The following is a 12569-nucleotide window of genomic DNA, read 5'->3' as shown; positions in this document are numbered from 1 at the left end:
CCCCTTCACCCCTCTCCCTCCAAAATAGCCCCCCCCCCCCCCCAATAAAAAATAAAATAAAAAAAAAACAAAAAAAACCCCCAAAACAAAACAAAAACAACACCACATACACACGCGTGCAAAAAAACCAAAAACATAACCGAAACAAATAAAAACAACACGTCAACAAACCACCCAACAACAAAGGCGGGAGAATCTCACTCTTTTATCTGATAAACTGTTTCACATAATTCAGATATGCAAAAATTGATATTGTTATTGTAATGTTTTAAAGCTGTTGGTCTTAATTAAGTCATATTATTAAAATCAAGGGGGAAAAATACTCCAAATATCTGCTTTGACAGTGAATTCATTTAAATCATTTAGCTAGCTGATTAAAATCATTCGTTAAACGTTTTTGTGAGTCCCCATATACATGTATATCGTATATCCAGCAGGTTTATCGACAAATGAGAGACCCAATTTTTATATATATTTCTTCCTTGAAAAAGCGAAGCATATCGTGGAGCGCAAATTGTGCCATTACGTAATGGTACGCGGAAATGAAAGCTTGAAAACTCTCTAAAACCTCGCCCGGAACACTACAACGGGAAGAATACGGAGTCAGCGGGGGAAAAAAGAAAATGTCGTCGTGTTTATCTTCCTTGATACAATCCGCTTTTCCACACTTGAAATTAAGTATTACACATATCATTTTAAAGATTTTATGTTTACCAAAGGTCAGAAACGTTAACCGCATCGATCTCATTTGGAATTTCCAATTGATGATGTGTATGACCACCTCATATTGTAAAAATTGTAGATACCAAATCGAAATAAATACTTATTAATGTTGCATATTGACATAATTGTCAATATGCATGTCAACAAATGTATCTCGCATGTTGACATATTTGATTAAAAAAATATAACTGGCACGCAAAGGACAGAAGAATGCCACCATACATTTGTTATTTTTTTTCTTCATTTTTTGAATCTTGTCTACTAAATCTATTTTCTTATTCTTAAGAAACCGGATTGTGTACAGATAGATTCAGAATTTCAGACAGATAAAACAACGGCGTAACTCAGTTTGTCTATAAAGACACCTATTCCTTAAGGATACTGGGTGGTTAACAAATGAACCGTCAGATCTGACTTAAACTTTGACATATGATATTTTTTGCCATATTCTAACATTTTGTAAAGCGAAATTCAAATAATTTCAGGCACGAAGCATCGTTTTTGAAAGGGGAGGGGGGAACAGACTCATCCAAATCCGTAAGGGAAGGGGGTGGGAGAGATTTCATTTTTTATTTTTTGCATGGTCCCAAAAAAGTAGGGGGGCAAAAAATGACGGGTGGGGGGGGTGGGTGGGGGGACCCTTCTCCACCCCCCCCCCCCCCCCAAATGCGAAATCCATGAATTTAACTTTAAAATTTGATCATCTTCCCATATCATTATACAGAGCTCATCTTCTTTAGTAGATTAAAATAGTCAAATATTGCCGCGACCATCGAGACCTCATAAACTGTTTATAACTGCCTTCAGAGGGCATTATTTAGCACTTTTCTTTTATTCACAACGTTTGATACTTAGAATATCAGTATAAATGAGTACATTGGTAAATGATGTCTTATTTCAAACCTCTTTAGTCTTACGATGATTATGCATGATTTGAGCAACTTTATGCATTTTGAGAGCACGAACTGCAGGAAATGAAGCCAGACTGTCAAATAGTTGTAGTAACCGTCCAAATAGGAAAAAATATGTTGTTCTGTTTATGTAAACTATCAATCGATAAAAAATAATTTACGAGTGTCTGCACACTTTGTATCCAGTAGTAGAATATAAAAGAACTCATAGAGATAGTCTATCATCATGCATTATTAATACCAGAAATTCATATGCATATACACATACAGTTTATACAAAAATACCGGTAAGTAGACATATAAATATTAACAATCTTAAATTAGTCTGTAGAAAGTAATGCATTATAATGAGAATAATAAAATGGAAAAGATAAATGCAACAGGTAAACAGGATAATAGAGTGGATATTATCAAATCCAAAAAAAAAAAAAAATGATATTTTCTATTTTAATTTGAGAGCTTGTTAAGGCATAACTTTTGATATTTTTTGTTGGTATTCTTTGTAAAATGGACATATTAGAATGAACAATATACATGTAAATATGTAATAATAAAATGAAAAACAGTCCATTAAAAACGATCATATTTTTAAAAAACATATAAAATTATTAACCCAATAATAAGAATATGAAATCGTTTGTCTGTCTGTAGCATTTATTTTGGCTTTATCATACATATATCTGACAAAAACTAGCACTAATAAGATTAATTAAATTTTGCACGTTTTTTGCAACAAGCATTAAAAAAAACCTCTAGGACTCTAAAATAGAATTACTATTTTTATAAAAGACCCGATATTCTAAAAACAAATATTAAGTAACTTTAAGTTTTGCATACGCAGTTATAAGAGATGAAACAGGAAATTCATCATTGAAGACATTGATTAATACCAAACGTTAGAGTGCGCCTTACTTCTTGCAGTTCTTCCATTACATAAACCTTAAAACATAATCCTTAAATAGCGTAGAAAACTCTGTCAGCAACTGCACGCATTGACAACGGTAATTTATGTTACGTTAATCTCTGAATAATTCAAATATTTAGACTCTGCGCTTTTAGAAAGCAATAAAATATTCAATGTAAAATACAAAATATTTAAACTGGTGCACAAATAGTTTCAAATGTACATGCATAAAGTTAACAATTAAATATATCTAACAGTATAATTCTAATTACTGGTACATGTATTTATACTACTGGTAAACCAGTCATGCATCTATACATGTACATCTCTCTAAATTGGTCAAAAAAAAAAAAAAGGTGTAACCGCTATTCTAAAATTATAATCAAGCTTAACCCTTACGAGGAAATCATTTTTCATCGTTTTGGTAAAAATCCATTTAAATTTATCTTCCTTGAAGCACACACAGTAACGCGTGATTAATCCTGAAAGACTTGGCCAACGTTAGTATATACATTGATCTTGAAGATAAACTAGAAGAATGTGATTGTGTTCCATTTTAGAGTCCCATCTCTTTTACTTTGTCTTCTGGCGCCTAACCTGAACAAATTAGACCCAAACACATTAACAAATCTGGAGATTTGTGATTTTTGCAATAAAGGTTTTTGGACGGACAAAAACATTGTTAACTTCTGAAAGACAACCAAGAACTTTTGGTTAAAATGAAAAGGAAGTTTGCTTACCAAAAAGTCTATGGTTCTACAAATGTTCATATTATTGAACTATGTACAAAAAAAGCATTTGACAGGAAATGTGAATTTTTACTCTCTCCAAAACATATATTGGTGTGTCTTGCCATAGAAGTTTTAGGAATGAACTGATAAGTGGGCAAACTTAACTCTTGTATAGCTAAACCATTCCATACCTAGCTATATAGGAAAGATGAAATCAATTTCAAACTTAGCAATAACCGTAAATGTAGATTGCGTCAGCAAAAATGACGCTTGCTTAAAATTGGTGCAGAACTGTCAAATTTTATCATTCTACTGTTCTGCAGGTACATACTACATGTAGTTGAAGTTCGCATGTGTAAGCACAGATATTATCCGTGTAAACTGAAGGAAAAATTCCTTTTGTGGTACTAGTAATTAACTTCAAAAGGAAAATTTTTTTACAGTGCTTTTTTTTCTCAAAATCATGATCAAAAATGATCAAAATACACTTGATAATACATCATGTACAACACTTATTTATTTAATTTAGCGATAAGGCGTGGGGGTTTCGTCATGTTAACATACTTTTGACAGATTAATATTATCTAAAAAACGAAAATGAAAACATATGTATCGGGTAGCTGAGAAAATATCGTTTTTACTGAAAAGTTTCCTGTATGATTATTTTCCACTGTATAATATGTACAATCAATGTACCACACTTCACAAATACCTATATATTGACGCGAGTCTGTCACTCAAAAATATGGACACTGGACACTACTTTGCTTAAAGAGCTCGTGTCCATAGGGTTTATATCATCACAAACTTGTAAAGTTTGGTCTATATCAATGAAAACATACTCCCTTAACCAGCAAAAATAGATTTCAATCGTTTAAATATTTTTATATTTTAAGATTAACCATGGATATGCGAGTTATTGATATATACCACTTCAAAACATTTCAAATATGTATATAAAAAAAGTTAATTATATAGGTTTTAAATCTGAGTCATAAAATTTAAAGTCAAAAATAGTAAATGATAAAATCTAAAACCGATTTCCAATTTCATCATGAGTTATGGATAAAACAGTTTGTTCATTTTCAAAATTTCAAAGCGGCTAACGCGATATATACATATGATTAATCTAATTAATTCAATTGTGAAAAAGTAAAGTTAGGTTTATGTTATGTATTTTTTAATATTTCTATTGAAATTGAAGGTGTCAAATTGTTCCTTTGGATGCTTCAATGATCTTCTATTAATTGATTAATATGTATGGAATTTCATTTACAAATTTAACTAGATATGCTTGGGAGCACTAGGTCCATTTGCTTTTTTTTTTGTAATATTCAGACACGTAACAACCCAAGGACATTTGGAGGAAACGAACCTACATTTATTTCTTCTCTGTTTTTGTGATGAAGTCCTCAATCGTGTTGTTCTTTAAGAAAGTATGTTTATTACCGTACAATTTGCCTCTATAAATTAACTCCAAGAAAAAAAAAATAAATTAACAGTCGATCACTGTAGGCAAAGTATTGTGTAAGTCAGTGCTAATTTCCGGCTCGTGTTTTATTACGCTGCCTTCCGATGCCCAATTCAACATATACTAGTATTATATATAGAGAATCAATTTTTTTTTCAAATATGTAGAATCCAGACTGTTTAATTTCAATGCAGTTACTGCATATATAGTTATAATATTACATGTAATGGGAGAGTTATTGCTTAAAAAAAAAAAAACCAAAATGAGAATTTCCGCTTTGGATATCAGTATATCATTTGAAAACTGGCTGAGTGTGTTAAGACCCTTCACACATTACGTGAAATATAATTTCTAGTGCTTGCAATTAAAACGGAAGATCAGGAAAAGCGAATGTATTCCTCAGATAATGGTTAGTTATAAGTACTGGGTAATTTTCCACGAAAAATCGTAAACTCATATTTCTGTGGGAAATTTATTGTCTGCAATATATAATTATATATTGTTCTGGTTTCTTCAAAGACAATCGAAACGGAGAAATTGTGAAGGTCTTGTTGTAAAATGATAATATAAACATCTTATTTTCTCATTTTTTTTTATTTGTAGACATCAATCTTTTCAGTTAACAATTGATTTTGTTGCATATGTACAAACTATCAAAGACATGTTCTACACGAATTAAATCAGGTACGATTTAACTTTAGCACTCACAACGACATCCCGTTGACAACACAAAACTACTCACACACATACAATTCCAATTGAACTGGAATTATGTCGACTTAAATGTATATTTTTTTAAATAAGTTGTGAACCTAGTACATTAAACTATGTTATTATCGTCACAGAGTTGAGTTCTCTCCCTTTAATTACTTGCATAGCAAAACGCTGAAGACAAGTATAGCATCTTTTAAATATACAAGAACAAATCTATACACAATTTTTTTCATTTAACAAATATGCCAAGCTAGCTTGCAACGATGTCGTTGAACACATTCGAAATAGGAACGAATTGAATTCTTGATGGTAAAACAACCAAGCAAAAGAAACAAAATACCAAAATCGATTAAAAATAAAAACAGGATTTTGATTTTTTGGATTTTTTCCGCTGTGGAAAAAGGTTTGCGTGCATTAAACATTATCTGTAACCAATATATGTAACGGTATAGTGCGTCATTGGTGTGCCGATATAAACTGACGAGATTGCGTTTCCATTGTAATGAACACGGGCATTCTAACTCTGTTACACCGCAGCCACTGATCGATACATATATATAGCCACAAAGCATTCTTCATTGTCTTCGCTGTGTATCAAAGAAGAATTGATTGCAAGTTTATAGGTGAGCAGAGTCCTAATCGTCGGCTCACGAAAAAAAAAGCCACTACTGAATAACAGAGATATTCTTGGACGAAAATTTACGAACTTACGAACGCCAGGAGAATGTGACTAAAAAAAACTCTCTCATTTATTAAATTTGAACATATTTTAAAAAGGCTCCAGCACTTATTTGGCCTCTTGTGAGTGCGAATTTTTTAATCGTCACACAATCATATAAAATTCAACATTTTGTTAAAAATATTATGTAATGTACTGCTGCTTGTATTTCATACCGTATACACTTCATGGAATTCAAATAGAAACACACATACATACACGAACACGAGACTCGTTCCCAATAAATGCTTCTTTCAGAACAAATAATACAAACGTTGTGTTGTGATTGTCAAGATTTGTAGGAGATCATTGAAATTTTCACGGAAAAATTAAAATGAAAAAAAAATATAATCATTCTACACAAAAATGTTTATTACATGTATTTGACAAAAACGCTGAAAAACTAAAAACACACACGAGACTGCATGGGTTTCTTCGTTTTGCAGTACGCACAAGGAATGGAGTATTTCCTCAGTTCTAGCACCTTATTTGTTACGGCCTCGCACAGAATTCGGGCTGGTTTGTCCTTCATTCCCAGATGTTGCACTAGTTGGTCCGTCGTCAGGAGCGGGAGATACTTCCCGGATATTCTACTCTCCTGGAAAATCTGCAAAACAAATTTTCGGTGAGTTTATATACTTCGTGGTACGATAATAGATTAAAAGTAACCATTAAAAACTGTATTGAGACGGACAATTAAGTATAGCAATATAATATATTATCACAATGACAATGATAGTTATGACGCTATCGCTGCTGTCTACTGCTGAGCGTATCCGCTAATTGATAGGACATTTACCTTAACGTAAGGTGAACAACCATCCAAGCTTTTCAGAAATTGTCCAACTTTCTCCACGGACCAATTGCGGACATCTTTGGAGATGTTCTCCGCACACTGACAAGATGTTCCGTCGTACTTTGACACTTTACCATTGCTGACATGCGTAAGTTTTGAATTCAACAGAGAAGAATGTTCGCTTTGCCAAGCACCATATAGCTCTTGATGAAGACGATATGCATGACTATTGAAAGGATTTTCAACACTGCACTTTGGAATGTCAAAAATGTTGCTGGTATGGAGCTTGGGTCGCTTGACGGATAGGTCCAAAACTGACTCAGCAGACGACGCCGATGGACGTTTTCCCGCTCTTTTTGACGAATCGGATGGCGTTGTGCTAGTTGTGGTGAAAGATGATGATGGTAATGACGTCATCATGTGTGGTAATCGCGTCAGGTCTAAAACTGCCGGAGAGGCGACCTTTGGGGACGTGACGGACTTTGATTTCGCCGTTTGAGGGCGGACCGCCGCCGCAGCTGCTAGGGACTGAAGATGATGGTTGTGTTCCGCAAAGGCGGGAAACATGTAGGGATGAACGAATCCTGGATGAAGCGGCATTTCTGGAGATCTGAAGTAGTGGTCATAGAACGCTGGACCTGGCAATCTAAAATCAAAATCAAAATTTATAATCAATACAAAATTCAACCCTTTTTGAGGTTTTAGAAATATAGTAATAAAAGTCTAAAAAGGCGGAAAAAATTCTCAGTGAATATATTTCAATTTGAAATACTTACATGGGATATGTAGCTGCAAGCGCCTTCATGTATTCATTGTAAGGGTCGCTTGGGTTTGGCAACGGCGACCGCTCTCCATTTCTGGGACTACCAGTCCTTTGCAGGATATGTTCTTTCCGTGAAAGAGGAGAATTTGTTCTGTTTGGTGAAGTGGAATTGGGCGATTTTCTAAACACATTGTATTCGGTGGGACTATGGTGGGAGAAAATTGAACTGGATGATGATAATGATAATGACGCAGGCGTTCTCGGAATGGAAATGGTTGGTATGGTTGTTTTCGTTGAATCAGGAACTGATGTGAATTTGTTCGCCGAATGTTGACCTGTAGATATAATGCTATCGATACTGAATGGTTTACACGGCTTTGACGACTGATTTCTATTTTCATCCGTTTTTTCCGTAGGGGCAACTGGCGCGCTTTCTGAATGGCCCGGACTTGAAACGGAAGTGGAATCTGTTTCTTTTCTGACACGCGATTCCGGAGACATTTCAGTATCTGGGTTGTTTATTGCTGGTTTTTCTTCGCTCTTGTCAGCACTAGAAGCCCCCGTACTTCTCTCGAATATTTCTAGATACTTTTGTTTAGCTTCCTTTTTCATGTAGTAGGGCGATCGCTTCACTTGATTGTGTTTTCGGGGAGATTTCTCTCGATTAGAGCTGTGTTTTTTCCCGCCGTTTTCGCCACTCTTTGTTTCGGTTGAAGTAGGAATGCTGGTAACGACATTTTCCGACTTTTCCTCTAAAGAAATGATAATCATTGATATAAATAGTCTCATAATTAATTAAATGCATTTTTTTTCTATCTTGTTATTCTCATGCATTAATCATTTAGCAGTACGTCAAAATTTAGCAAAAAAGTTTTTTTAATTGAGGTTTTCATTATTCATTATATTATACACCACAAAAACGAATTTATTTGCATCCTAGATTCTGATTGTCATCAGATTGCCAATCTGATACGTCTTAAAAAAACTAATTTAAAAAAAAATAATACCCCAAAATTACTAAAAATCGTTTGGTCGTACGGCAGAATCGGTCGATCGTTCAAGCAATTTATCGCAAGATCGGGGTTTAACCAAGGTCGTTTGGTCTTTAAAGCTCGATTTATTTCTTCCGTGCTTTCGACCTCTCAAAGCAACCATCAGCCCAATAAATCAATACAACAACAAAAGCGTGGTTAGAAGAAATTTTACAATCTCCGCCAGGGGAACAATGCCGAACCGTGCATTACTACCCAATACGCAGGTGATCGCGCTCTCATTAAACGCCACAATTGCAATTTTTTGCCTCTCGTCCTCATACAAATTAATTTTTCAAAGATTTTCTCCACAAGATATTAAAGAAGAATAAAGGTAAAGATATTTCGTTGAAAAGTAAAATTATTTATGCCGAATTGATACAAACAGCGTACGGCTGTAAACATAACGTATTTTTCCTCCATTTCGTAACTCATTTTTTACTGCGCAAATGTTTAACACACAAAATGAAGCGTGATAAAACAATTTAGAAAACAAGGCATGCCAGGGAGTGCGCGGACTCGATATCTGCATGCACAACAATGAAAACGCGTGGAAGTATCTAAATATCGTCGGCGCGCACGTGTGACAGATAGGTCCAGCATTGTCAATGATATTATCTACTAATCGGCGCTCTATCATACTTGACAAGCGCTATGTATAAAAAACTCCCTAACTTTGCGTCAATATTAAATTTCAAATGGAGCGCCGGCTCAAATCCCCAATCTGCCTCATTTTGTACCTGATTCAGGTGAACTGTAGTCGGCCATGGTAACATCTTCGTCATAATGATCCGATTTCCTCTTCTCTTTGCTTTCTCGTAGTTGATTAATTATGCTTCCAAGTCTCGACTCTCTCGAGCAGCTAAAACGAGACCCATCAATACTGTACTTAAAGGTGTATATATTAAACAACAATTTTATTTATGTGTCTAATAAAAACTCGTTTAAAACGCAAATACTCCCAAATATCATTTCTCGCTTAGAAAATACGCAATAAAAAATCTGATACAATAAAACACAGCGATGAACAAAGAGAGAGCGAGTCATTTTACGTTGCTTATTCAAAATCGTCCTTAATATGAATTTACATTATAAGAGTCCGCACGCTTTTATAAATACGATCTCATTTTGTGACGAGGAAATACATACTCCGGAATATTTCAAACGTGAAAAAATAATTACATTAAACTGTATTTGCATTATGCTATAAAAAGTGACACTAAGGAAAGAAGTATTGCTCGCCGCACTTGAGTGTACCAAAATAGGGTAAACATTTGGGCGATAAAACTCGTGTGCATGCCTGCCGACTAAAGCATTCGCCATCTTTTTATCATTATGGACGTGATATATGTCAAACCCATTTCTGAAATGTACGTTTCTGTAATCTTTGTAATCCAATCTTAAAGGACATTCGAGGAAATTTAATTCTACGAGGCCGAAAATTTTTTCGTTGTTATATAGTATGTAGTGAAAGTATTTCCTTCTGTTTCGAAAAATGTCAATATTCGTCGATTTGGTTTCCTGCACGATTTTTTAATATCTTCGTGTGTAAGCTAAGTCTACATCGTTCAATTTTTCTGTCCCTTTGAACCCGTGTTTTAATATCTTTCAATATGATTAGACAAACTCGACAAGTTTAAAAGTCAGTGTCGCTGTATGACGTACTTCATCCTACACAGACAAAAAAAAAAACTGCGACTATCTAAGCGCTTATAATTGTTTACCTAATTTTGTCATTCGTTACAACACTGTTGTCGTTTTTGTCACTCTGCTCAAAGTTGTCGTCTGCTGCCTTCCCGCCGTTTGCTCCCTCGTCGCTGCCTTCTGACGCAAGTTTCTCGCCTTCAGTATATTTAGCAGCTTTGGCGGTCGATACCGACAATTTACGCTTTCTCTTTCTAATTTTCTCAGTCGTAACTTTTTTGGAATGTTTTATGTCCAGATCTTTCGTTTTATTCTTCTTAGCGATTCTCCTCTTTTTTATCTTTAGGACAGGAACAGCCGAGATTTGTTTCGCTTCTTCCGATGGCGAGCGTTTGATTTCATCAGATACGTCATTATCTTTTGCTTTGTTATCACTTGAACACGTTTCACTTTTGCTCTCGTTTTTTCCGCCATTGATTTTCGCAGAAATGTGGTTACAATCAAAACTTTCCGCTTTCCGCTCCGAGTCATCCCCTTCTTTCTGTAGAATTTTATCGGAGTTTGATGGAGTTATTTTCTGAGCGACTTCATCTAAGACGACGGAGTTTGATTTCGTTTTGTCGCCGTCTTCTGTTTTTAATTTAGCCACGGCCTTAATCGCGTCGCATTCGGAGATTAGATTCGATGTTACTTCGTCAAATCCACTTTTGTCGAAATCATAATCGACAGGTTCTGTCGTGTCACTTCCGCCTTCCCAGCTCTCCTCTCTCTCGGTGTCGTCGTCCGTTGACGACTTGACGCCATCTTTTTTCAAATCGTCAGAATCATTGCTGCTCTTATTCTCCAATTGTACATTTTCTTTATTTTCCGCCTCTGGACACGTAACCAAAGCGTTTTTCATTTCACCGTTAACAACATTTTCTTCGCTGCATTTTTTCTTGTCCAATTTCGACTTCGTTTTTTTCTTTGGCATCTGCATAAAGAGAAAATAGAATGACCGATTAATTCATTATTTCTATTCTGAGTACAGTCTTCATACCTAATCATCAAATATTGCCCGGGAAGTTAAGGATGAACAAAATTACGGCGCCGAATACAGGGGTAATATGATAATTAAAAATTTACAATATACGTCAAGACATTTTCCAATATCCTTAGTTGCCAAGACAACCAATTTTGACATTTCCGTAGTGACAGATGAGGTAACAAAATGATCAAATCCATGAAACTCCGTATTTACGGAAAATTGTCTATTTATGTTACAGTCCTATAATTACAACAAATTTATTTCATTATGTTAAACATATGGTCATGAGAAACAATTTTATCCTTGTAATATAAAAAGAGGCGACTTTTTTCCCCTTTAGCTGGGCTTATCTTTTGAATGACGTACATATCTTAATGCATGAACTGCGACGTATAGATAATTTAATATTGAAATGCAAGCTCGCGTCTGCCAAAACTATTAGCATAAAACTTAAAACCGCGACTATCGACGACAGATGTGAAACCAGTAAAAAAAAAATCTCGCTTATTTCACATCCGGTGTTTTCTTCGGTCGGTGAAACATACACTGCACACGTGTTTATTTTATTTCCTTTCTTCATCTTTAAGAAAAATCAAATATCACTTAAATTTTTCCCGTCTTGGTGCATGAGTTTCTATAGTGCGCTTTTAAATAATGTATTATTATAACGATTTTCTGTTTATTTTTTAATCGTCCCTCAGTTTCCTCCCGATTCAATCTATGTTTAATGTCGCTCTAGTCCCCGATTATCACGTTGGTCTCGCTGTTCGAATTGATGTTATCTCCTCGTCTCAGTTCGTGCCGTGTGTCATTTTTTATCCTCTAAAGTCAACTGCGATTTATTTTTGATCGAATGTGTATGGATAAAATAGAGGCAAATTACGAAAAAAGTCACCTCTCTCTCATTTATTGTTTCAAACAATGACTCGACACAGACCAAATTAAATACGTTTCTTGTCGTCTTTTAAAATATTTAAGACAACTTATCAATTTCTCGTTTCTACGAGGTTTTTCTCATTATCAAATCTACTTAAAGCATCAGTTAACGATTTTTCTTTCTAGTTTTACTCTCTGCACAATCATTTAATTCTTTCCAAAAATATATATATATATATATATATATATATATATATATA

At 34.6% G+C, this 12569-nt stretch overlaps 1 protein-coding gene across 1 annotated transcript in view; it reads right to left on the bottom strand.

Annotated features, from left to right (window-relative positions):
• Window positions 1–5315: 5315 nt before the first annotated feature.
• LOC128166235 (mucin-4-like) overlaps window positions 5316–12569 on the bottom strand; it is a 15404-nt gene continuing 8150 nt past the window's right edge. Inside the window, exons 2-6 of the mRNA XM_052831260.1 lie at window positions 10487–11379; window positions 9503–9624; window positions 7745–8483; window positions 6972–7614; window positions 5316–6779 (exon numbers count right to left, since the gene is read on the bottom strand). Coding sequence (XP_052687220.1) covers window positions 6576–6779; window positions 6972–7614; window positions 7745–8483; window positions 9503–9624; window positions 10487–11379 — 2601 coding nt within the window. The 3' untranslated portion in view covers window positions 5316–6575. The remainder of the gene's footprint in view (window positions 6780–6971; window positions 7615–7744; window positions 8484–9502; window positions 9625–10486; window positions 11380–12569) is intronic.

This window comes from Crassostrea angulata, chromosome 10 (assembly GCF_025612915.1).
Source record: "Crassostrea angulata isolate pt1a10 chromosome 10, ASM2561291v2, whole genome shotgun sequence".
Taxonomy (NCBI): Eukaryota; Metazoa; Mollusca; class Bivalvia; order Ostreida; family Ostreidae; genus Magallana; species Magallana angulata.
This window is presented reverse-complemented; position numbering and strand designations above follow the sequence as displayed.